Source organism: Sinocyclocheilus grahami, unplaced genomic scaffold (genome assembly GCF_001515645.1).
Source record: "Sinocyclocheilus grahami isolate Dianchi unplaced genomic scaffold, SAMN03320097.WGS_v1.1 scaffold838.1, whole genome shotgun sequence".
NCBI lineage: Eukaryota > Metazoa > Chordata > Actinopteri > Cypriniformes > Cyprinidae > Sinocyclocheilus > Sinocyclocheilus grahami.
In genome coordinates, this window is record NW_015506017.1 from 346,600 (window position 1) to 372,592 (window position 25,993).

The 25,993-nt window shown below is 34.9% G+C and overlaps 1 protein-coding gene across 1 annotated transcript in view; it reads right to left on the reverse strand.

Moving 5' to 3' along the window:
• The window catches only part of LOC107562765 (WD repeat-containing protein 11-like), a 163,270-nt gene that overhangs the window by 51,949 nt on the left and 85,328 nt on the right, over positions 1-25,993 (reverse strand). The window contains exons 17-18 of the mRNA XM_016247483.1: positions 8,292-8,398; positions 7,952-8,066 (exon numbers count right to left, since the gene is read on the reverse strand). Of these exons, the coding sequence (XP_016102969.1) occupies positions 7,952-8,066; positions 8,292-8,398 (222 nt within the window). The remainder of the gene's footprint in view (positions 1-7,951; positions 8,067-8,291; positions 8,399-25,993) is intronic.

Genomic DNA, 25,993 nt, shown 5'->3' on the forward strand with positions numbered 1-25,993 from the left:
GTTGAGAATGTTCATGTGAAGTATGAAGACACTAAAATAAATATGTTCACAAAGCGTTAATGTATACATTTACTTTCCCTAGTGCTTGTTGCAGTGTAGGAATAGTGGGTTACACAAGTTCATTGTGTTGTACACTTATTGCACGCAACTGGCTTTCAAGAAAGAAAAGTGACATGAGTAATGGGGCGCCTGTGCCCCAGTAGAGCTTTATGTCTAGCAATGCCCCTGATTAAAAGGCTTTACAAGTTAGCAATATCCCACCAATCTTTCACATAAATCAGTTGACCAACTCCTTCTAGTTTACATTAATTCTAAATGATTGAACAGGTAAAAGTCCTTGATTGGTGGTCATCTGATGTACTCATAACTGCATCTTAAGTGACACGTAATCTAAAAATCACAACATCATCGGTGATGTAAGCACCCATTACATATGTTTTAAATATAAAAGAGATTAAATATAGAACAATGAAATCATTTTAATTTGAAACAAATATGAAAACCGCCAGTAGGTGGCAGCAAATCAATGATTCACTGATTTACTAATTACTTTAACCACTGATTAACCACCAATTGGTTAAAAAATGCTGAAACATTAAGGAACAAAACACCACCGTGTTGATCGTAAAAACAATAGTTTGTGAAATTGAGCAAACATTCTATATTGACAATATTGTGTCTAAAATGTATATCACTTAATAATTTGAATATAATATTAATTATTTATACCATTGTATAAAATATAAAATTGTCTTAGATCTTAAAAGGAGGACAAATGAGCGTCAGTAGACCGACATGGTATTTCAAAATCTGACTGTACAACCTAAAACTGAACAGATGCTCATTTTAATCATAAAACTGTAACCCTTGATTGTGGGCTGTTTAACATGTTCATTCTTTGCCCTACCTGACTGAGGGCAAGAGTGTAAACAAAAGCAACATGGGCCAGAAGAATGTCTGAAAGATGAATGCTTATGACTCAATCTGATAACAAAACTTAAGTACATCAATTACAGAATTTAATAATTGATAATGATAACTATAATAAGACTCAATTGACCCAAAAGCTGAGCTTTATATGTATACTCTCACAAAAAATGTGAAGCACACAATATTTTGAGGACACAAATGCTCAATTTAAAGTTCTGGCTTCTGAATATTGTATATGTGCATGCATATGTGTGAATCCATTTGTGTAAAGTTGATTGTTGATTTCATTCCAAATTGTGATATATTAAGGATATTTAGGAAAATTTGGACAATATATTTGCCTTAATGGCTATTTGTTTACTACATGTTAAGTATGGGACAATGTGCAGTCAGAATAAACCCTGACAGGGTACAACATTATTACAGTAATGTTGACTTTTGTGAATGACTGGCATTCAGTCAATGGAAATGCATTTTGCATATTGTTTCTGTCAATTTGCATGCTTGCAACACCTGAGAATGATTACTTCAGTTACCAATTAACCAATTCCACCAAAACTTTGGCCAGCAGAAACTGTGATCATACTAGTTTTTTGTTATTGGCAAACTATTTTCCTGTTTGACACCGTAAAAGCTTTGACACAATGCTTTGACACAATCAGTATTGTATAAAGCGCTATATAAATAAATTGACTTGACTAGTTAATTACGTCACCTAGGGCTGGGTAAAAAAATATAGATTTCTCTATTTTAATTGATTCTCATTTTTATGAAACAATATCGATTCATAAATCCCAAGAATCGATTAGTCTAACCTGTCAGGTAATGAACGGATTGTAGCGTGCCTCCCATCCAATAAATTGCAATAAGCTCTGTGATGTTACTTTTGATATGAAACAAAGTCTCAGAATTCAAATGATGTCCATTTTATTACAATATCCAAATATTAAATGCCGTTTTGGCACTGCTTAATGTGGAGTGACAGATCGCTGTAGTGCCTCGGTTAGAAGCGGCAGTGCGAACTGATCTTCGCCTCCGTTTTAATAGCAGTTACAGCATGAAATAAAACATGAATGAACATCTGAAGGTATGTTAAAAGAAAGAGTACAACTTACCTAGATCCGTATCCTGTCTCATGTAATCGCTTAATCAGTGTTTCAAACGCAGAAAGACGACAATAGCTTGTAAACAATCTGTCAGGTAACTTCACATTTACCACAGAAAAACATTTGATGACCATAAACTCATTAGTCAGCTAGAAAAATGAACTCTAGAGAGGAGCATTTTGCTAAATATGCACCATACAACACATTCATTTTATATATATTATATATATATATATATACATACATACATACAGTGGGTACGGAAAGTATTCAGACCCCCTTAAAATTTTTTGGACTTGACTATATATATACTAAAAATAACTAAACTAATAACTAAATATTTTACAGTATTTTTCTGTAATTTTAAATTATGCTTAAAACTATATAAAATTACTAACAAGATCTGTAAATTAACAACTTGACTATTATTTTACGGATTATATTATTAATGACAAATTACAGTATTTCTCATTTTTTAATACGGGAAAATTACCTTATGATTTATACAGTATTTTTTCTGTTTTCTTAAATTACATACAAATTCATGTAAAATTACGAACAATATCTGTAAACTAACAACTTGACTGTTATTTTACGGATTATATTATTAATGACAAATTACAGTAATTCAAATTTTTTATACGGAAAAATTACTGTATTATTTATACAGTATATTTTTCTGTTTTCTTAAATTACATACATATCCATGTAAAATTACAAACAATATCTGTAAATTAACAACTTGACTGTTATTTTAAGTATTATTCCATTAATGACAACTTACAGTAATTATAATTTTTAATACAAAAAATTCCTACTATTATTAAATTTACGTAAAATTACAAAAATAATCTGTAATTAAATAATGTAGCTCATTATATTAAAGGTTTATGTCCATACTAGCAATTTAATGTTATTTTTTTGTAATTTTAAAGTAAATCTTTAGTTTTAGATTTAGCTGTATTTTTACATTCAAACTCTGTAATTTTATATAGAATAGAAATAGTATATATATATATAGAATAGAAAATCAGCCTTAAAATCCACAGTGAATAGCACAGGTGCACCTAACCCTAGCATAATGTGAAATCACCATTTGAACAATTAATTAAATGTAATCTGGCCAATGACTATTGAACGCGCCGTTTCCCGTTTAAATGTGAAAATACACTGATGCAATGTGTGCCGCCAATCGGCTTCTGCAGCAGTCTGCTTCTGTCGGTTCACTAGGAATGGATTTTACATGGATTATTTTATGTCTGACTTGTTTAATTCATATTTTGAGCGAGTTTGGGTCGTGGGATGATGATTGAGAACAAATACACGCGAATATGGACACAGACTTCTTATCAACAGACAAACAAACTGCAAAAGGTAAGTAACGTTTAGTACGTTATCTAATGTTCTATAGTTACATTAAGATACAGTGCATTGAAGTGAGATGCTAATCGCGATGTCCTACCAGTGTGTGTTACTGTGTTTTGTTAGTATGAGCTAATACAGTTAGCTGCGGCTGGGCGATTTATGACCATGTCGTGGCGATGGTATGAAGCGCAATATATAAACTCATAGCACAGTACTACTTAAAGTTATTGACAGTTTGATAAAGAAATGTGCATAAATGAGAAATTAATAGCAGGATGCGCGTGGTGATGAAATGAGTGAAGAACAATAGACACAAAGCTGCGCGTCACTTGAATGGTCAAATACAGACAGCCATCTCAAAATTCACTTGACTTAAACACAGTCGCTAATGTTGGAGTCAAGATTAACATTTAGGTGGAAACCCGGTGACGTGTCAGCATATACTGGATCTGTGCATTTTGTTCTTACACAAAGTGACAGCAGTATAATTTAGCCTTTTACCTGCAGTCGGTCATAATTTTAATCAAACAACAAAATACTAAAGAGAAAAATAACAATGTATTTAACTTATCTTTGTTCTATTGCATTAGTCCTATTGTTTGTAATGAGCTACTTTGATCTTCTGTTTAATAAAATAACTGTATTGTGATATACTGTTATTGTGAAATAAAATGTCCTATATTGTGAAATAATATGGTCATATCGCCCACCCATACTGCCAGCTAGTTTTAAGATCAAACTCAAAAAGTGAAGGAACTTTGAAATGAGTAATCTGAGAACACCTGCGTATTCCTTGGAGAAGAATACTGCATGTAAACCAGGATTTTGGATCAACTGTGAAGCAGACTGCTGCAGAAGCCGATCGGCGACACACATTGCATCAGTGTATGTAGCAGGTGAGTACATTTTTGCAAGCCCATGTCTCTGTCAGTAAGTAGATAGTGTTTTATTAAACAAATTGATATTCATGTGTTTGTGTGTGTGCTTCCGCCTTATGATCCAGAAGTTTTGGAAAAGAAAACTTCTACCACATGATCTTCAGAGGAAGTGAGCATTAATGTCTAACATTAAGACATACTAACATTAATTAATTTTTAAAGGAAAGTTCACAGTATTTTTCTTCCATGTTTTAATCCCAGATAAAAAAAAGGTGTCTTCTCACAAACTTTTTTTCTTTTCTTTTTTTATCCCCAGCTGATCCAGCTGATTACTGGCAATTTGGAGGAGGACTGCTCTTTCTGCTGGTTCTGTCACTTCTGGAGCAGAGTCATGGAGCTTTTGTTGTATGTTTTGGTTTTACTTATTATTACACTAATATAGCTAGAATTCAGAATTAAAATAAATATGTCTGTCAACATATATATTATCAGAGCTACAGTGGTGCCCAAAATGATTAGAACACTAGTATTGTTACCAGCTTAACATTTGTTTCTATCTTTTGCTGTAATATGACCGTAGGAAATATCAGTTTATATTTCCAAACATTAATTTTGCCATTAACTGTAATGAACAGAACAGAACAAACTGTTCTAGACTAAATCCAGAAGAATTGTGGCAACGTCTCCTAGATGCTTCAAGAAACCTACCTGCGAAGCTACAGTACTGTTAAAAGTTTTAGCCACTTGTGTAAAAATGCTGTAAAATGGGGATGCTGTCAAAAATAATGTCATAAATAAATTCTTTATCAATTAACTTCAGTTAACTAAATTAAATTAGAATTTGGTGTGAGCATCCTTTGCGTTTAAAGCAGCTTTTGCCCTCGGTGCACTTGTGCATAGTTTTTCAGGTAGCTTTGCAGGCAGGTTTCTTGAAGCGTCTTGGAGACGTTGCCACAGTTCTTCTAGATTTAGTCTGTTTTAGTTTGTTCTGTTTCTTCATGTCATTCCAGACAGACTGATGATGATCAGATCAGATCTCTGTGCATGTGGAGCAAACAAAAATCTCACTGGATTATTACAATTAATGGCCAAATGAATGTTTGGAAATGTAAACTGATATTTTCTACTGACACACTACAGCAAAAGTTAGAAATAACTGACTTAAAACCATTTTATAGCTGGTGAAAATACTAGTGTTCTAATCATTTTGGACACCACTGTATTTGGAGCCAACAGGAGCAGTAGAATATTGTGGATTAATATAAAATTTATGTGGAAAATACAAGATACAAAGCTATCAACAAACAGCACAAATTGTTTCTTTCTCTCAAAGGTAAAATTGACCTCATCATGAGAGTAACCCTAACTGATAAGATAGAAATGCAATTTTTAGTTATTCAGTTCCTCCTGGGGGTTCTGAAGTACTGTTTATGAAGAATTCATTCACTGGATTATTACAATTAATGGCCAAATGAATGTTTGGAAATGTAAACTGATATTTTCTACTGACACACTACAGCAAAAGTTAGAAATAACTGACTTAAAACCATTTTATAGCTGGTGAAAATACTAGTGTTCTAATCATTTTGGACACCACTGTATTTGGAGCCAACAGGAGCAGTAGAATATTGTGGATTAATATAAAATTTATGTGGAAAATACAAGATACAAAGCTATCAACAAACAGCACAAATTGTTTCTTTCTCTCAAAGGTAAAATTGACCTCATCATGAGAGTAACCCTAACTGATAAGATAGAAATGCAATTTTTAGTTATTCAGTTCCTCCTGGGGGTTCTGAAGTACTGTTTATGAAGAATTCATTGATAATGTAAATTTACATCTGAATAATAAAACTCTTTTAGAATCAACCTTGACAATCTTGTAGATATATCAGTTTTGTATTTCTTCAGTTTTAAAGGACTAGTTCAATTCCAGAATAAAATTTCCTGATCATTTACTCACCCCCATGTCATCCAAGATGTCCATGTCTTTTTTTTTCTGTTGAAAAAAAAATTAAGGTTTTTGAGGAAAACATTCTAGAATTTTCACTCCATATAGTGGACTTCAATGGGTCCCAACGGGTTGAAGGTCCAAATTTCAGTTTCAATGCAGCTTCAAAGGGCTTTACACGATCCCAGCCGAGGAATAAGGGTTTCTGGGAACTTGTAAAGCCCTTTGAAAGCTGCACTGAAACTGAAATTTGGACCTTCAACCCGTTGGGTCCCATTGAAGTCCACTATATGGAGAAAAATCCTGGAATGTTTTCCTCAAAAACTTTTATTTATTTTTGACTGAGTAAAGAAAGACATGAACATCTTGGATTACATGGGGTGAGTACATTATCAGAAAATATTCATTCTGGAAGTGAACTTGTCCGAATATATTGAATTCAACTTTTTGATGAAACTGTTCAATGTTCTTCATCAGTACAGTATTTTAAATGTAATCGAGCTGTATTTCTTAAAAAAAAAAAAAAAAAAACTGAAATGTAAAATTTTAATTTTATATGGCATTTGTACAGATTTAGTATTTTATCTTCCAAATAAAACGGTTTATTTTCCATCTTGAGCATGCTTTCACCTTATTGAAGGTTTTTGATTGTAATGATTTGTAAAATAACAGTGTTTCTCTGTAGAACATTTAGTGCTTTCATTGTAATAATCTAGGAAAAATCTGTAAAATAAGGGTTTAACACTGTAAAAAAAAAAGTCCCATAAAAAATGGTAAATGACTGGCAGCTATGGCTGCCAAACAAAAACCGTAAAATTAAAGTAAAATATCATAATTGAAACAAGGAAAATTCTGGAAAAACTATTTTTCCTATAAAACCTTTAATGAAAATATCTGTAAAAATATTGTTTTTGCACTTTATTTCAATTAAGATATTTTACTTTAATTTTATGGTTTTTGTTTGGCAGCCGTAGTTATATATATATATATATATATATATATATATTTATTTATTTTTTACTGTTCTTCAATATTTAATTTATGTTTCAATAAATCCGTCAAGTTAGTATTTTTAACTTTAATATTACAAAAAAAAATGTTTGAGTATATTTTAAGCGTTTGTATACAAATCAGCAAATTTTAACCTTTCATATTATTGACTCCCAGGTATATTTTGCAGCATTAGTTGAGAGATTTTTTTTTTCCTTGAGAAAATTTGCCAGTTTGATCAGGGTTGGAGCTAAACTCAGCAGCGCATTGGCCCTCCAGGGCAAGATTTGAGGAACCCTGCTCTAAGATTTCTCCCAATTCCTGAGTAAAAGTTGGTCTCAGCAGCTTTGTGAATAGGTTTTAGGAGGAATCTCTTAGCTAAAAACTTTTACTGCTATTTAGGAGAACTCTTAGTGCTAAGATAAAATGTTTTGTGAATACGGCCCCAAAGACAGAAATAGGTACAGTAGGATGAGACAGAGTTGTAGAAAAAAGAATGAGAGAAATCACAAAACTCAGTATGACTACCACAGAAAAGAAAGTCCAATCTCCCATTTAAATCAGCCAATCACATCAACAGTTAAGGTACTGCCTTGTCTCATTTCTCTGAAATGTTTGCATGTGCATTAGATGAACCATTTTTGCTAAAGAATCAACCAACCAATCAATCGATCGATCATTCAACCAACCAACCAACCAACCAACCAACCAATCAATCAATCAACACACACCTCTTTGGTATCCCAGACCTCAGCTCCATCTGTGTACATCACCAAGAGTTTTTGGTTGCCTTTCCCAGGAGCAAAACGAATCTTCTTCACCCACCCGCGGTGTGTAGGTACAGCCCTGAAAAATGTAAATGAGTATGACATTTTAAATGCAAGCTAAACCTAACTCAAGTGTGGGATGCACAGAGTCTTATATTTCCAACTCAGACCTTTATTAGGTTTCATTTAAATTAGGATGCTGTCTAAGAAAGTAGTTTACTGAGTTTTGGAATTAAATCAGTTTGCACACATAAATGCATGGAGACACATTTTACTTGCAGATTCTTTAGTAATACATTTGCACCTTGAAAGACGAGCTTTTAGGTCCCAAAAATTGAGGTTTCCATCTACATCTCCCAGAACTAGGGTGTCTCCTTTCCATGCAATACAGGCAATACTCCCCATACTGCCCTGGAAGAGAGTAGAAAAACTTCAGTTTCTTGCACACAAGACATAGGACACAACTATTATGTTGAAATGTGATATTACCAGTTCTCATAGACATTTGCTATTTGATATGGTGCAAAGTTAAAATTTCAAATTGAAACCGAAAGCAAAAATAAAGTAAAAACAGTAATATTGTGAAATATTATTAGAATTTAGAATTCTGTTTTAAGATTAAATATAAATGTAAATCTTTGAGAAAACATTCTAATATGCTGATTTGGTGCTCAAGAAACATTTCAGTTTGGTCAGTGTGGGGTGACAATGACACACACAAAGCTTTACAGAGATCCAGATTCAATTTGGAATCATGACATCAAATTTAATCGGGCATTAAATGATAGTGACTTTGTCTACCAACACAAAATCCATAACTTTTTGTTGGCGTGGTCTTAACTCTTTCCCCACCAGCATATATATTTTTTTAAGTTGCCAGCCAGCGTTAGCATTTTTGATCATTTTAACAAAAATTTCATGGCCCCCAGAATATTTTGTTGCATGAATATCTGAACATATAATATATTAAAATAAAGAACAGACTCTGCTTTTAAACAAAACAAACCATTTTATTGTAACTTCATGCCTTTTTTTTTAAATCAACACTTAAATGTGGGAAAGTTTCATTTAAAAAAGCAACAACTTAAATAAAAAGCTGAGAAAAATCACGTTTTTGATTGAGAACAATGATCAAATGACCGAGTCCATCAACACCCCCAAAGCTACCACAGTCCTATACCTCTTTGTGAGTTTAACATTTCATTCAGTAACGTTAGGGTGTTTTGATTTATGTGCTGTTGCATGTTTAATGATCGTGTTATGAGTGCGTAAGCAATGTCCCTATTGCTAGTTTCTGTGTGTACTATTTCAGAAGATGCATAATATATAACAGTGAAAACATAAATTGCCAGAAAATTCTGTCAATGGAAAGGAAAGCCTTGTGTCATAAATGACAGAAAATTCTGTCAATGGCAGGGAAAGAAAGTGATTGTTAGATGACCTGGGTCAAATTTTGTGAAAACAGTCTAGGAATAGATTGAAAAAGTATGTTTTCAACTAAATTCAGCAAGTTAAGCCAAATATAGTATAACTGGTATTGATGTTCTCATGACCCAAGGAATCTATTAAGATCAGTCTCATGACAATAGGCAAAACTAATAAATCATTATCATTTTAATGACAAGGTGGCACTGTCTGGAAACTTTTTAAGTACCTCAAGGGCATACATACTGACTTTTGTAATTAAACTAAATTTTTTTTTTTTTTGTAATGAGAACATTTTAAAGGTTCGACACCCAAAATAGTGGACATGGAAATCTGATATCGCCTTGAGCGGTCTCGTGATTTTCGGTCAAACTGTTCAGAAGTTATAAAACAAAAACGTCCAGTGTCAATCTCTTGACCAGTAGGTGACACGCTGTGCCAAAACTGCTTATGTCATGGATGTCATAACACCATATAACCAATAACCATATTTATTTCCAAGATGATAACTGGATGCCACTTGCTGCAAACAAGGAATAAAGGAGGGTCACTGCAATGACAACAAAGAAACAATGTTCGAAATGTCCACAATTGCATACTGAACAACTGTTTTGCATAAAAAAGTTATTAAGGGGTAATTACTTTGCAGCAAATAAGTATCTTGGACATTCAAATAATTGATGCAACAAATTTAAAAGAATAGATGAACGGAGAAAGACACTGATAATCAAGAATATGAGTTCTTGTTTTACTGGTTATGCTGAAGAGAGATATGGGTTGCATATAAACACAAAATATGCAGTGAAATAAAAATAAAATGGATCTGAACAAATGATCAGAAATATGTACACTGTGAAAAAAGCCCTGCAGGAGATGAAAGGATAATAAGGACAAAAAAGGGAGCAATTTTCTCATCTCCTCTTTCATCAGAAAAGTTTGAAACTGCAGATTTTATACTCTCAAAACATTGAAAGGGAATGTTTGAAAACGCTTTTGATCCATACAGAGGGGTATGTAGAGCTGCATCCAGGATATTCCATCTACAACACTTTACAAAATGTGCATTTGAAAACACAGAATTTGCCTTCTACACATCTGGCTGATTCTTAAGTAAGACAAAACAGGCTACAATAATGCAAAAAATAAACGTTTACGTATTCAATTATTTTGTATTATTTGGGTGTAACTTTTACTTTCTCACAAAATGTGTGAGAAAATGTAGCATTCACAATGATATAATTATTCAGCTTATAATTTTCAGCTTTAGATCAAATTGTCACCACCATCAGATAGATAATTTGACTGACATGACCATATTTTTTAACTTTTATATAACAATATTTTCAAATCACATGCATTAAATGCAGTAGCCATTTTGTTTAGTCTTTTCTGATCTGGCTTCACATTAATAGGATATATTCAAAATGAGGGAAATGTCTTTGTGGATGCTTTGAATATTACAAGACCACCATTACCGCACTGTATTTGAGGGGAGTCGTGTCAACAATGGTGTTTACAGGTCAAGTAACTTGCTTTGCTTTAATGAATAAAATTTAATATAACAGTCATTAATGCACAAATGAGATCTGTTACATAAATGTTTGATGTCATTTAAATAGAGACAAACTCATGGAGTCACGTAATCCAAGTAATCGTCCCAAAGACGTAATTTTAAATAAAACAGCTTATTTTAATTATCTCTCTGCTGTTGCCTATGCTCATCATTAGGCTCGTAAAGTCCTGTTTTCCATTAGTCCAGTTCACTCACCGGGTTGATGATTCATAATTTAGACAAAAACATGAATAATTCTGATAACATGCCAGTTGATATGAACTCGGTAATTGCAATGCATTTGCTGTTTTGTTTACTTTCCTGACAATGTATACTTTTCCCAGTGATGATTTCCACTTATATGGCTTATTGTGCTTTTATAAACTCCTTTTAATATCAGCAAAGTTGCACTCTTTACTTTCTCATTCATCCATGTTTCTTTATTGCTCTAACATGTTAAAAGTCCTGCCAAGTGAAATGCATAGATATATGGATATATTTACATACAGACATAAATTGGACACATTTGGTCACAATCGCTACAATTCATTTGAAAAGTACATTGTAGACATCTTCAAGATCAATCACGATACAAAATCTTCAGCTCACTCACCCCTACTTTAGCCTATTAAACAACACATAAACCTTTTAAAACTGTAGTTTAAAACAAATGATAATGATTATGCAAAGTTGATAGACTCCCTTGTCATCTCCATTTGAAAACATTACACTTTGCACATTTAGTTTGTTAATAACAAACTAGTCATTTTAGATGACTGGAAAAGTGTTATAAATAAAAGTTTGATCAGATCAGTGGTGTTGTTATCATTGTGTAAAAACCAGAAGTGAAAAAATTAATATATGTTGTTTCTGCTTGGTTATTAGGCAACAGGGTTCCCACTCTTTCATGAACACCAGATTCAAGGACTTTTTAAAGCACCATTTATTTTATATCAAGCACCTATTAAATTCACACCCCAGCATATGTAGTGTCATGAAAGACCATACAGTACTTAATAGTTCACTTACACTTAACATTTACATTAAACATTTCAGAGTAATAATGTTTTGAATGTGCAGGTTTCATAAATTTAGATCATTTTGAGCAGTCATGTTCAAAGGAATTTAATGAAATCAGTACTGGTAATATTCAAATACAATTTCTAAAATATTGATAAAACTGGTTTTGCTATAGTTCTTGTACAAGATTTAAATTTGAAAGAATTTCTCAATTTTTAAATGAATAAAAAGTGGTTAAATGTTGTAATAATATGGTAAAACCGGTTAACATTAAAAATTTGCACATTCACTCAAAAGAGACGTTACTCATTAATAAATTAACTCAAGTCAAAATAATTTTGTAAATTACTTTTTATTGTAAATTCCATTTTTTCATCTTTGACCTAGAGGAACGCAGCTTCTCAAACATGCAGGTGCTCAAAACGTCAATATTGTTTGAAAATATTTCATGAACATTTTAAACCTTGTGCATGTGCAAAAAAATATAAAGAAAATAAATAAAAAATAGGACTTACTATTTGCTTTTAAACTGTAAACGCTTTTCACTAAGCTGTTTTTCCAATATTTCATGTTCTACATTTTCTCAGCTCCATGTTGCAGTAAGTTTTGGGAGTTCATTTTTAGTCCATCTCCTATCCTGAAAAGTGTGTCTTGCAGAGACTGACAAAAATGAGCTCCTAAAACTTACTGCCAGATTCTGGAAGATCAATTCTTCTAACAGTGGTACAAGAGGATGTGGTGCTGGTCCTTCAAGAGTCACTCTCAACTTATCTGTCCATAAAGCCTATAAAAATAGTCTTCATGTATTTCACAACACTTCAGAATGTTATTCTTATTAAGTGAGGGTCCTTTTTTAGGATTTTTTACCCAAGCAAAGTCTCTGAGAACCTGACACCTTGTAATTCTGGAGACTCAAGGTTGCAGTTCTGGAAAATAGTGGCACTGGAGACTAAAAGGTTCCTGATGGGTTCACACTTAATTCTTCACATTCATTCTTAATTCTTTTGCATTTAACATGCTCTTTTCTTCTCCACCTGTCTTTTTTTCTGACCCCGCTGACCCAATGAGCATTTTTCTGACCCATGGTCATGCCTTAACTTTGAAATTTCTGTATTGCATTAGTTTTTAATATTTCTCAAGGGGATTTAATCATTTTTGACTTCTCAGTCTGAGTTAAATCTCTTTTTTGGCTCATTTCATCCGTAAAAGAAAACCTGCCTAATAATTCTGCACGCCTTAATAAGGAGTTTTTCATTTCCAGCCTTCATGGACAATTACATATCACTTCTAAATGATTAAATACAAAAATAATAGTAGTTATTTAGATTGATGCGGTTCGGAATTGGTAAAATGTGCTTGGAAAAAACATGATCAGAATACAGTGTGTGCATAATTATTAGGCATGTTGATAAGATGTGCTCCCCTTTACACAGAGTGCGCGTGATCACAAAATCGAAAGTGAACAGCGAGCGCTAATTCAAATGCGATTTCAATACCCCGCATATTGATAGCGGCTCCCTGATGTGCAAAAATTATGGGGTTAAAGTAAAAAAAATATTTTGACTGAAAACTTTTCCTCAGCCAAACCCCGTTCCACAGCCATACCCGTCACACACCCAGTTTAAGAGCAGTGTAGGAGCACCTTCTAATCAATAATAAAACATTCTGATCAAGAATTAGCCTTCCTAATACGAGCTGACATTTGACTCAAAGTGATTTCAGGGGCATTTTCTTTTTACCTCTGTAAATGCATTTTTCTAATTTTATTAAATGCATGCAGTGTTTCCTAGGATTTTTTCCAGCTGTGGTGGCAGGACTATTTCTCATGGACCACGCCCCCTCCCCTCCCCACCCACGAATCACGTGCACTCAGAATTGAATTTATTTTAACTAAAAAAGACAAGTAAATAGTAAATAATAAAATAAAAACAAATAAATTAATGACAATCAATAGCAAAAACAAAAGCAATAACAAGAAATGTTTTCAGTTAGGTCTAACTATAATCTATACTCAACTGTAAAATAACACTGGATAGTCTTCACTCTGTATAATGAAAGACAGCAGCAGGTTTATAGGCTGCTGTCTCGACCTCATGCACGGATCTAATATACTGATACACATGGCTCTATACTTACTTTTCTTTTTAGAAATCCTCCTAATTAAAAAAATTTAGAAGCACCTTCTGACCAATAATCAAAAATTCAGATAAAAAATTTGCCTTCCTAATATGAGGTGATATTTGACTCCTTAAAGTGATTTTCAGGGGTGTTTTTTTTAATTTTTTACCTTTACTGTCAAATAAAAAAAAATTATGTTTATAAGCTTTTTAAAAGTTCTATTTAAAAATATATAAGAAGTAGAATAAGGAAAATAAGTAAGCAATCATATGAAATTAGTGTTAATAAAAAATTAATTTCTACTACAGAGGGTGCACAGAAGAACACAAACGTGGCTTGTGGGTACATTTTCAGACGTTTAATGATTCTCAGAGGTGGCATGAGTGCAATTAAATTAATAAATTAATGTTGAGATTAATGTTTTAAATATAAAATTTTGAATACAGAAATATTAAATGATTTAAATAACTGAAATTATACCTAAAAATGAAACTGAAACCACCAGCAGTTGGCGGCAAGTCACTGATTTTTATCACTGAATCATTCATTCAATTGATTCGTTTGAACAGCTGATTCATTCAGGAATGAAACAAGTCTTTATGAATGGGTATTCATGAATCACTGACTCACTAGATTCATTCAAAAACGCACTTTCATTCATGAATGAAACACCACTTTTTTTGCTTTTAGAGATGCGCAGTGGCTGAGCTGTTACTTTATTTAGAACTATTTTCGTTGTTGAAAGAGCAAAATCAGGCAGTACTTGTTTATTGAACTGTTGTATTAAATCAATATCACATTTGCAAACTCCTTTAATAATTATTAAAAGCTGTCACTCTCCTTATCGCGATCTGTGGGCGCACAGAAAATGAGCGCGCGCGAGTGAGTGCAAATGATACGTTCCGTCATCTGTCATTGCGTTATAAGCGCGGAACCTGCGGGAATGAGTACAATTGTTATTAATAGCCGCAATCCTGCGCCGAAATTCAAGTCCTGCTCTGTGTTCTCTGCTAATAACCCGACTGTGAATGATGCGAGCGGCGTCATTATGTTGTCAGTGAGAAGCTGCAGCCGTGGCGGGGATGATTTTTGGTGTGCCGGCAGAACAACAACAATGCACTACGTGTTTCTTCTCCCCTCATTTTTTCCAATTGACGGAAATCCGTCATAGCGATGGAAAACTTTAATCCCTGTATATACAATATTAGAATGTTTGCGGGAGCGGGATACACACGTTGTGGGAGCAGGCGGTAATGGTCAGAAATTCAGCGGGAGCGGGCTTAAGAAAACTGTCCCGCTCAGGGCTCTAGGCTGCGCGCATCAACACACACGTTAAGTTTTTTTTTTGCGCTACCCCATCTCCACCCCCAATCATTAGTGCCGTTTTCGTTCTTTGACAGAACATATAGGACAATTTTTGAAATAGCGCCAAAAACAAAATTTATTTCAAATTTAATTCAAGCACTTTCAAGGACCTATGTTTTTTTTCAAGTGCTTTCCAGGCCTTGAATCCATATGTCTGAAATCCAAGTACTTTCAAGAAGCGTGGGAACCCTGAAGCAATTATCAGGTAATTATGTCATTTGTGTTTTGCTTCTTATCTCTGGAACCCTAAGAGCTAGAATCAAAATTCTAGCCATTTAGTTAGATCTTCACCAAACTTTGTCCAAAGCAGCTTTAGACTAAACTTACAAAAGTTATTCAAATAATTTTGATATTGAAGTGTTGAGAAGCTATAGACAAATTAATTTGTCCAAACTTAACAAAACTTAATACACATATGCAACAGGACTTCCCAAGTTGCATCAACTTTTGACGTTGAGAATATGTAAACTCCTTCTTCAGGGAAAATGGTAACATTCTTTAAATAATACCCAGATAACTAAACAAACATGGCAGCTTATAACATCAAATCTGAATGGCCGACAGCTACGAAATATGGCAGACACTTAAGTGTTGCAATTAAGCAGTATATTAAATTTGGTGAGAATGATACTTTTTTTGCTAATAACTCTTAAACCATCATATTTAAGATCAAGATTAAAGTTTCTTCTCATTCCTTCAGTTCCTCTGAATCAGTTGATGATATGCATATCAATTTCCCTTTTCTGTCATTTCAAGTCAAGAATTTTTTTTTTTTAATTCATCCTAGAGCTAGAACATTTGTCCGAGTCACAAAAAATTGGGTATTCACCATCTCAAGACACTCCTAAAAAATATGTTAAAACAATTTTAATTTGTTTTATTGTTTCACAGAAGTTACAGGGAAATACGGCCATTATAAAATATACCAAACACTTAGAATGCACTTATCGATTAAGCAGCAGTGTATTAAAGTTGGTGAGAATCAACTTTCATGCTGGCAGTCAACAGGAATTATGCCATTTTGGATTTTGTGAAAACCACCTGCAGTGGTGGTAAAGTATTTAAAGGGGACCTATTATGGAAAATTCACTTTTATAAGGTGCTTGAACACAGATGTGTATCCACAGCGTGTATAAACAACCAGCCTGTAACGGTAAAAATCCACCTACTCCTTTTTTTTAATCCCCATAAATCATAAACAGATTTCCCCCTACATAAGAGTAGAGGAAGCTTTGCACACAACTGGAGACAATCTGCCCTATTAGCATAAATCCTACCCTGAGTGAGCCGCATATGGTCAGCCATGTTTATATCATCGCTAGAGCAGCTAGTGATATGTCAGCTACATAAACATTCTAACTGTTCTGTTGTTGGCTGTAATAATGAACATAAGAGTATCCATAAACTCCCACCTCTGAGCCACTGAGAATGCTGTGGATTAATTTTATTCATGAAGGGAATGCTTGAGCATAGGATTGCCAACTTCAGAAAAGGAAAATAAGGGACAATTGTAATTCTTTATAGGAAAATAAGGGACATAAGGGATGCTCAAAATATTTGTACTGTACCATAGTGCACGTCATTTCCGTGTCTGCAGTTAAGTACGGTGCATAAAAGGTTCTGCAGAAATAATCACATTATTTTGTTTAACCTATTTATGTAAAATAATTCTAAAAATAATTTTAATGTCATACAGAATATGCCACACAAACAAATCATCGTAAGTAAATTGTAAATTGTCAACATTTATTTATCTATTAAGAAAACATACTTACAGTAGCTGATTCAGAATAAGCGCCAGATTGTCATAGCAAAGTCGGAATTGACCCTTTTTTTTAAATAGCCTTTGCACAGCCAGGCTTGTAGGCTACTCTCCTAGGTTCACAAAACTGTCGTCCATAAAATGCGTTGCACAAATTCGAACATCTGGGTTGTGCTGTTCTGTTGTAAATAAATCTTAACTAATGATTCCTCATTGCATCTACTTTCAGAAGGCCAAATAAAGCGCTTTTGCTTTGAGTCTCCCTGACATTGCTGCATCAACACTACTGCGGTTCCTGAAACCACTCCTTCTTTCTTTGCATGAACATTTGGGCGGCATTACGCAAATATTTCCACATCGTGACGTAGAGATCTGGGGGCATGTTTGAATGAGACGTTTTTGCCCAGTCTGGATCAGCCTTCTCTTTTAGATAGAATAAATCATTTTGTGGGAGACTTTGAGCTTTGTAACTCTGCAGATCTTATACATGCACAGATAGCTACATAACACACTAAAGACAGGTCATTAGCTCGAAATGATCTTAGCTCAGAAAACCTCTTCTTTTGAGACAACACTAAGTCTTCTCAAGACTCTCCCCTGGAGTTTGATTTTCCGGCAGTTTTTATCTTCAAGTAACTTCGATCCGCTGTGGACTTTCCTATCTTCAGAAGAAGACAAAGAAAACTTCCAGCTCACTTCTAAGAGAACTCAAGAACCGTTGTCTACCGCATCAGGAATCTTGTTCAGCAATGGAAGCCAATGCAAGTAACCATTTACAACTATTTAGATGTGGGTTTAAGTTTGAGCCCCTTTTTAAAGGTGTTGTGCTTAGTTTAGTTATATGTTAGATATAGTTTAATTTATTAAATCCCTTTTATTCACAACTGATTGTCTCTGTGCGTTGCTCACCATTCGAAGTCACTGTATGTTTGATCCCTTGCTACATGCTAAATTACTACTAGCACTGCATAAAGAAGGAAAGCTACTTTCCTTGGACAGGAAAATAATCTTTCCTTGAATTGATAAATGATTATATTGTCTGCTCGGTGGACGGACCGATCAAATAATTGTAATATTGATTCTGCTACAGTTAATTCTAAGATCTAATCTAAATATTTATTATTAATCATAACCAGTTATAATTAGTCATAAATATTTCCCTTTTGAGCTGATTTACGACAATACAGAATGGTTTTGCCATGCTGAGGCAAAACATTTAAGTTGAAAAAAGGTGTAACAGCCCATAGTTCTGTTACTATGGATTTATAGTAGGTTGCAGTTCTACAACAGTCCTCTATGGGCTCTAAGCTGCTCTCCTCCTCTAACATAAACACATTTTATTGAACATTTTATCGCATTTATTGAACGTTGTGAATAGTATTTTACTGTTTGTCCTCTCAGTGATGGTGAAATCCTCGATCCACTCTCTGCTGTTCTTCAAGTTATTGCAAAGGACTGGTGAATGGCAAAACAAAGGAATGTGTACAACTGGAGACAGTTTAAAGAAACTTCTCTGCACTCATTTCTAAGTGAGGACTATGATGATGTTGTAGCAAGAAAAGTGTTGGAGAGGAAACTAGGCACTAAAGAAAGTATCAGAGATTTTGCATTCCACTATCGAGCATTGTGTCTGTGGTGGAGAAAGAAATGTCTGAGAAGGAAGTGGTTCAAGCAATCCTTAGAAACTATAACCCACGACTTACTAGTTTGCTAAGTGGAACCATCAAGGACATGGGAGAACTAGTCAGGATTGAAACCCAGATAGAAAGAGATTTTGATTAATCCAAAAGATATTGGAGTCAGGCTAATGTGGAAGAACAGAGAAAGAGAGCCTGCACAGTTCAAGAACCTCAGCGCAAACCACCACATGCAAGCAATTGAGTAGTGCAATCCTTTCAAAGTTCTGTGCAACATGACTATAAAAATATCACCCTTCCCATAATTTTACAGGAAAGGCATGCCATTGCCATGGTCGACACAGGTATTACTTTCTCACTGATCCAGGAGTCCTTCTGGATACAGTTGTGTCACCAAGAGCATTACCAACCCAGCGAAGGGCAATGCTTTCTATCAGCCAATGGACAAAGGCAGACTGCTATTGGTAAGGTGAAATGGAGGTGTGAAGTGCAGGAACAATCAGTAGACCTGACAATCTTCATAATGCGGGATGCTGACCTGACAGTACCAATCACACTAGGAATGGATTTTCTGTTAAAGACCAGAATGGTGCAAGACTTTCACAAAACTCAGTACAGCCTGCCCACTGCAGAAGGAGCTATGAAAGTAAAAACTTTTACCTTTCTTCATCATGACATCCACCCCACCATGCATTTTTACCTTGCCATTTCTTCACCTAAATGCAGTGATGAAACTTGTCAATACATACAGCAACTTACACTGGCAGCAGACACAGATGATGCATCTGTAGACTAGCGCAAGTTAATTCTCACACTTAAGTAGTATTTATAGCTCCTAACAGGCTGCAGAAGTTATTACCTCAAAATGTACGTCAGGATGCAGTTTTCCCTATTGCTTGCGTACCAGCGATTATCCCTCTGGTGCCGTAGGTTGCCGACCCCTGTACTAGACTAAGGGATCATTCGACCATCTAGTTCTCCTTGGGTTTCTCTGGTGGTGGAAATTCAAAAGAAGGATGGAGGATCTAGACTTTGTATTGATTACCGTGGACTGAATGCCAAGACCCACCTGGATGCCTAAACTGTGCCTCAGATACAGGCTATCCTGGAGTCACTGCACGGTGACACTGTCTTCAGCACTCTGGACCTAAAAAGTGGTTATTGGCAACATGTCTCAGTAACGCCGGACTCACACTTAACCTGAAGAAATGCAACTTCATCCATAGATCACTTGCATTCCTTGGTCATATAGTTTCAAACAAGGGTGTAAAAACATATCCATCTAAAGTTTCTGCAGTGAAAACATTCCCCATACCTCAATCCATCAAGGACATCCAAAGATTCTTAGGATTGGCAGGCTGGTATCACCACAGCTCCTGTCTTAATAACACCTGATTTTAGCAAACCTTTCCGAGTGCAAATGAGATGCAAGTGACATTGGTGTAGGAGCTGTTCTTAAACAGGAATCATCAGGAGAAGAGCATGTGATCGCCTATGCATCCTGGTTGCTCAGAGGAGCAGAGAAAGCATCCACAGTCTCAGAAAAGGAGTGCTTGGCCATAGTCTGGGCTGTAGAAAAGTGGCAAACATACCTTGAAGGCCGACCCTTCGAAGTAGTCACTGACCATGCTGCCCTGACATGGGCCTTCCAAAACCCAAGGCTGTATTATCCAGAACTCATAGTCAAAATGCTCTGCCTGATGCAATCGTCACCGTCATTGTAAACGCTTCCAAGATCGCTGCATCACAAGTCAACATGCCTGTAGACTCAGACAATCAGACAGAATCAGACAATGCCGGATGCTTCACGAATTCAGTACATTTTGCAGTGTGCCTGAGGGTCAGAAAGGACAGAAACTCTAACTGGTAATTCCATCTATTCATCGAGAAGCATTTTTGCAAAACACCCAAGACAACCCACTCAGCGGACATCTGGGAAAATGAAAAACTCTTCTCAGACTTCTAGACACAGTATACTGGCCTAACATAAGAACTGATGTGTGGAGACACTGTAGAGAATGTCACATTTGTCAAAAGTACAAACCCTCACTGACAAAGTTGTCTGGCCATTTGTAGAGTACTCCTGTTGTCAAACCTGGTTACATGATAGGTGTTGACCTCTTGGGTCCTTTCCCCAAAAGCACTAAACAGAACGAACATCATCTTGTTACTGTCGATAACTGCTCCAAATGGGTGGAAATGTTTCCTTTGAGAAAAGACAAAGCACCTCAAATAGCCAGAATACTTGTAGAAGAGATATTCACCAGATGGGGAACCCCAACCTATCTACTGTAGTATCAGATCGAGGGACACAATTCACTTCCTACCTTATTAACTTGATATGCAAACAGTGGGGACAAAAAGTTGACTACGATCCACAAGTTGCCTACCATCCACAAATCTGACCGAGCGGGTAAATCGTAACCTGAAAACCATGATTGCATCCTACATAGAAGAGCTACATCAGCAGTGGGACAAAAGGTTAGCAGAAATCAGGTTCACTATTAATTTTGCTTGGCATGAGAGCACAGGGTTTAAACCAGCAGAAATAGCTCTTGGGTGTAAACTCAAAGGACCTATGGAGAGAGCTCTTCAACAACCACCTGATCCCAACAGCTCTGTTTATCCCATACTTCATCAACAAAAAGACCTCATCAGCCTGGTAAAGGAGAATGTAGAACAAGCGCAAGCCAAGCAGAAACAGTACTATGACCAGCGCCACAAACAGACTCAATTGCAGGTTGGGGATATAGTTTAGGTACCGACTCACCACTTATCCAGAACAGACAATGGCTTTATGGCCAAATTTTCCGCAAAGGTTGTTAAAGGGCTAAGCCCTATGAATTACTCGGTTTCTCTCATGTCTGATCCAACCAATGTTGATACCTACCTTGTACAAATTCTTAAGATTTATCATGGCTATTACAAATCTTCTACTGAGCAGGTGGGAATGTATCAGCCCATAGTTCTGTTACTATGGATTTATAATAAGTTGCAGTTCTACTACAGTCCTCTAAGTTGCTCTCATCCTCTAACTTAACCCCCTGGGGTCGAAGCCCGCATTGGTGCGGTCTGTCGTGTATTTTCTTGATGACCGCGAAAATAACTAAAAATACTTCTTCATTTTTAGTTTGTACAGATAAGAATAAGGTATCATCTGGGTAACACTTTATAATAACTTTCATTTATAAATCATTAACAAACATTATATAATGCTTAACAGATCATTAGTTAATATATATTCACATAGCTAGAAACATTTAGTAACTTAGCAGACATTAACATTTAGTCATTTAGCAGACGATTTTATCCAAAGCGACTTACAAATGAGGACAATGGAAGCAATCAAAACCAACAAAAGAGCAATGATATACAAGTGCTATAACAAGTCTCAGTTAGCTTATCGCAGTACACGTAGCAAGGGTTTTTAAATAATATAATAAATAAAAAGTAAACAGATAGAATAGAAAAAGAATAGAGCAAGCTACTGTTAGAGGTCTTATTTGCTTTTGTTAATTGTATAATACATAAAAAGATAACAGATAGAATACAAAAAGATTAGAAAGCAAGAGTTAAATAAAACAAGCAGCAAATGAATAGAGTGCAAGTCTAAGGTTTTTGTGTTTTCTAAGTGTTTTATTTTAAAGAATAGAATTAGAATAGAGAGTGCTAGAGTTAGAGAGTCAAATAAAGATGGAAGAGATGTGTTTTTAGCCGATTCTTGAAGATGGCTAGGACTCAGCTGCTCGGATTGAGTTGGGCAGGTCATTCCACCAGGAGGGAACATTTAATTTAAAAGTCTGTGAAAGATGAGGACAATGGAAGCAATCAAAACCAACAAAAGAGCAATGATATACAAGTGCTATAACAAGTCTCAGTTAGCTTATCGCAGTACACGTAGCAAGGGTTTTTAAATAATATAATAAATAAAAAGTAAACAGATAGAATAGAAAAAGAATAGAGCAAGCTACTGTTAGAGGTCTTATTTGCTTTTGTTAATTGTATAATACATAAAAAGATAACAGATAGAATACAAAAAGATTAGAAAGCAAGAGTTAAATAAAACAAGCAGCAAATGAATAGAGTGCAAGTCTAAGGTTTTTGTGTTTTCTAAGTGTTTTATTTTAAAGAATAGAATTAGAATAGAGAGTGCTAGAGTTAGAGAGTCAAATAAAGATGGAAGAGATGTGTTTTTAGCCGATTCTTGAAGATGGCTAAGGACTCATTCCACCAGGAGGGAACATTTAATTTAAAAGTCCGTAAAAGGGATTTTGTGCTTCTTTGGGATGGCACAATAAAGCGATGTTTCACTTGCAGAACGCAAGCTTCTAGAGGGCACATAAGTCTGAAGTAATGAATTTAGGTAAAGGGGTGCAGAGCCAGTGGTGGTTTTGTAAGCAAACATCAATGCCTTGAATTTTATGCGAGCAGCTATTGGTAGCCAGTGCAAATTGATAAACAGAGGTGTGACGTGCATTCTTTTTGGCTCATTAAAAATTGATCTTGCTGCCACGTTCTGGATTAATTGTAAAGGTTTGATAGAAGTGGCTGAACTGGCTGGAAGACCTGCCAAGAGAGCATTGCAATAGTCCAGCCTTGACAGAACAAGAGCTTGAACAAGGAGTTGTGAAGCATGTTCCGAAAGAGAGGGCCTGATCTTCTTGATGTTGAATAAAGCAAATCTGCAGGATCGGACCATTTTAGCAATGTGGTCTGAGAAAGTAAGCTGATTATCAATCATAACTCCAAGGTTTCTGGCTGTTTTTGAAGGAGTTATGGTTGATGTGCCTAACTGGATGGTGAAATTGTGATGAAGATTTGGAATCCGCTCTTGCCAGTCTTAGGGCTTCAACAACTGAGAGCAAGGCAGTCTTGGTTGAATGTCCACTTCTGAAACCAGACTGGTTGCTGTCAAGGAGGTTGTTCTGTGTGAGAAAGGCAGAGACTTGGTTGAACACAGCTCGTTCAAGTGTTTTTGCAATGAAAGGAAGAAGGGAAACCATTCTCTAAAAGAGATGGGTTAAGGGTGGGTTCCTTAAGTAGTGGGGTTATACATGAAACATGAGATAATGTTCTTATTAATGTTTACTAATGAACTTACTAAATGATTAACATATGATTATTGAATGTAATTGAAATGCTTACAAATGTCAGTAAACTTTCAGTTCATATGATCTTCATTCGTTCGTCTTTGTTGTGTAGACCTATATTTACACATCTTAACAAATAATCTATTGATTATTTGTTCAATGTTTTTGCAGTACCCAACCTAAAGTGGAAACTGTTCATCATTTGCAAATGTTTATAAATGTTTGCTAATCATTAATACCTTTATGAGCAGTCATCTCGATGGCAAAAAGTGTCCCGAAAGATCTGAATTTACCCTATTCACACATCTTTACTAATCATTTGTTCATGTTTTTGCAGTAGCCAATCTAAATGTAAATGTAACAAGGTTTGTGTAAAGGGTGGCTGGTTAAGTTTAGCTAAATGCTTGCTAAAGACATAACAGATTGTAATTTTGTTGCAAAAATGCTTTTATTTCCTCGACACTCACATTAGTATACTACTCTTCAGTATATAATTGAACAGGATATTCCTTTAATCATAAATAAACAAATCATTTTAAAAGAAAATACTTGTTCATTTATCAAAAAATTATTATAAAAGGAACACGGTTCAATCTGTTTATATTATAATCAAATGGACCCCTGCACACTGTTGTATAAAAAAAAAAAAGAAAAGCAAAAAAAAAAGCAAAAGTGTTGTGCATTAACACAAGCTATTAATCCTTTTAAAACCATTTGTAGATTTTCAATGCTTGATCATGGAATTGAAAGTTGGAATAATGACATTTGTGTAACGTTTATTATTATTTATTAGCTCTAAAAAGGGGAATATTTATGAAACGCAGACGCTACATTTGTAAGCATTTTAACTTACATGAAATAAAGATTTGTTAAACATTATCTAATGTTTAATAAGCTTATTAGCAAACATTAACAAGCACATTATCTCACATTTCTAACTCTTTGAATATATATTAACTCCATTAAGCATTATATAATGTTTGTTAATGATTTATTAATGAAAGTTATTATAAAGTGTTACCATCATTTGAAACCGCAAAGTGTCTACTTTTATTTGTGTATAGTCATAATAACAACAAAACAATGTAATTTTGTAAAATAAAGAAAATAAACAGGGTTCACTCTGTGCCGTCTCGGTCTCTGTCACCTCTCTTCACAGTCACGTAAATAAAACAACCTGAATCTCAGTGAATACTTGCCTCAAAGACATGAAAATATATGTATAGAAAGTTTGAAATGTCTACTTTTAAATGAAGTCATGTCCAAAACAAATATTCTCTGCTAAAGTAATCCATATGAAACCAACGAAAGCTGCAATTTTCCCCGCTCAACTCATTATCTCTAATGTGATCATGCCCACGAGCCGACCACAATTTTCAAATTCTAAACATCCACGTGAGACGCGCACGCATTTAAACGCCCACATTGCCACCGCGTAAACAAACAAGTTCATCCCAGCTACTTTTTGTTTCTGGAAGAAGATGTGCTGAGAGGAATAACCCAGAACTTACCTCAGAAAAAGAACACAACGCGATGCGTCGCGCAGCTAGATCCAGTGGAGAATATCATTCGGAGTAGCCTAAGATTACATGCATCTGTTGTTATTGTGTTATTGTTACATAACTTGTTCACATTTTACTAGTTAGACTTTATCCCAAACTATAATTCCTGACTACATGCATATAATCAAGTGAAACATTTTGAAATATGTGTCATTTCATTGTTTAAATGTCTCACAACGCCATGATGTGTTTAATGTTTTATAACATATAAAACCACAAGATATAAAAGTATTGTTAACACTATGATATTAGAATCTATGAATGTTTGGCACAAAGGTGTGTTACTGTTCAAGCCCAGTTTGTGTTGAATACAGTGTTATCAGACTTTAAGTATTTAAGATACTGAAAAAAACACAAATGTCAGGGCATGCCAAAACTTCTCCAGGGCCCCAAAACACCCTTAGACCCCAGAGGGTTAAACACAGGTGTAGTATAAGAGGGAAGGTATTGTTTGGTTAGAAGGAAGCATGGCCTT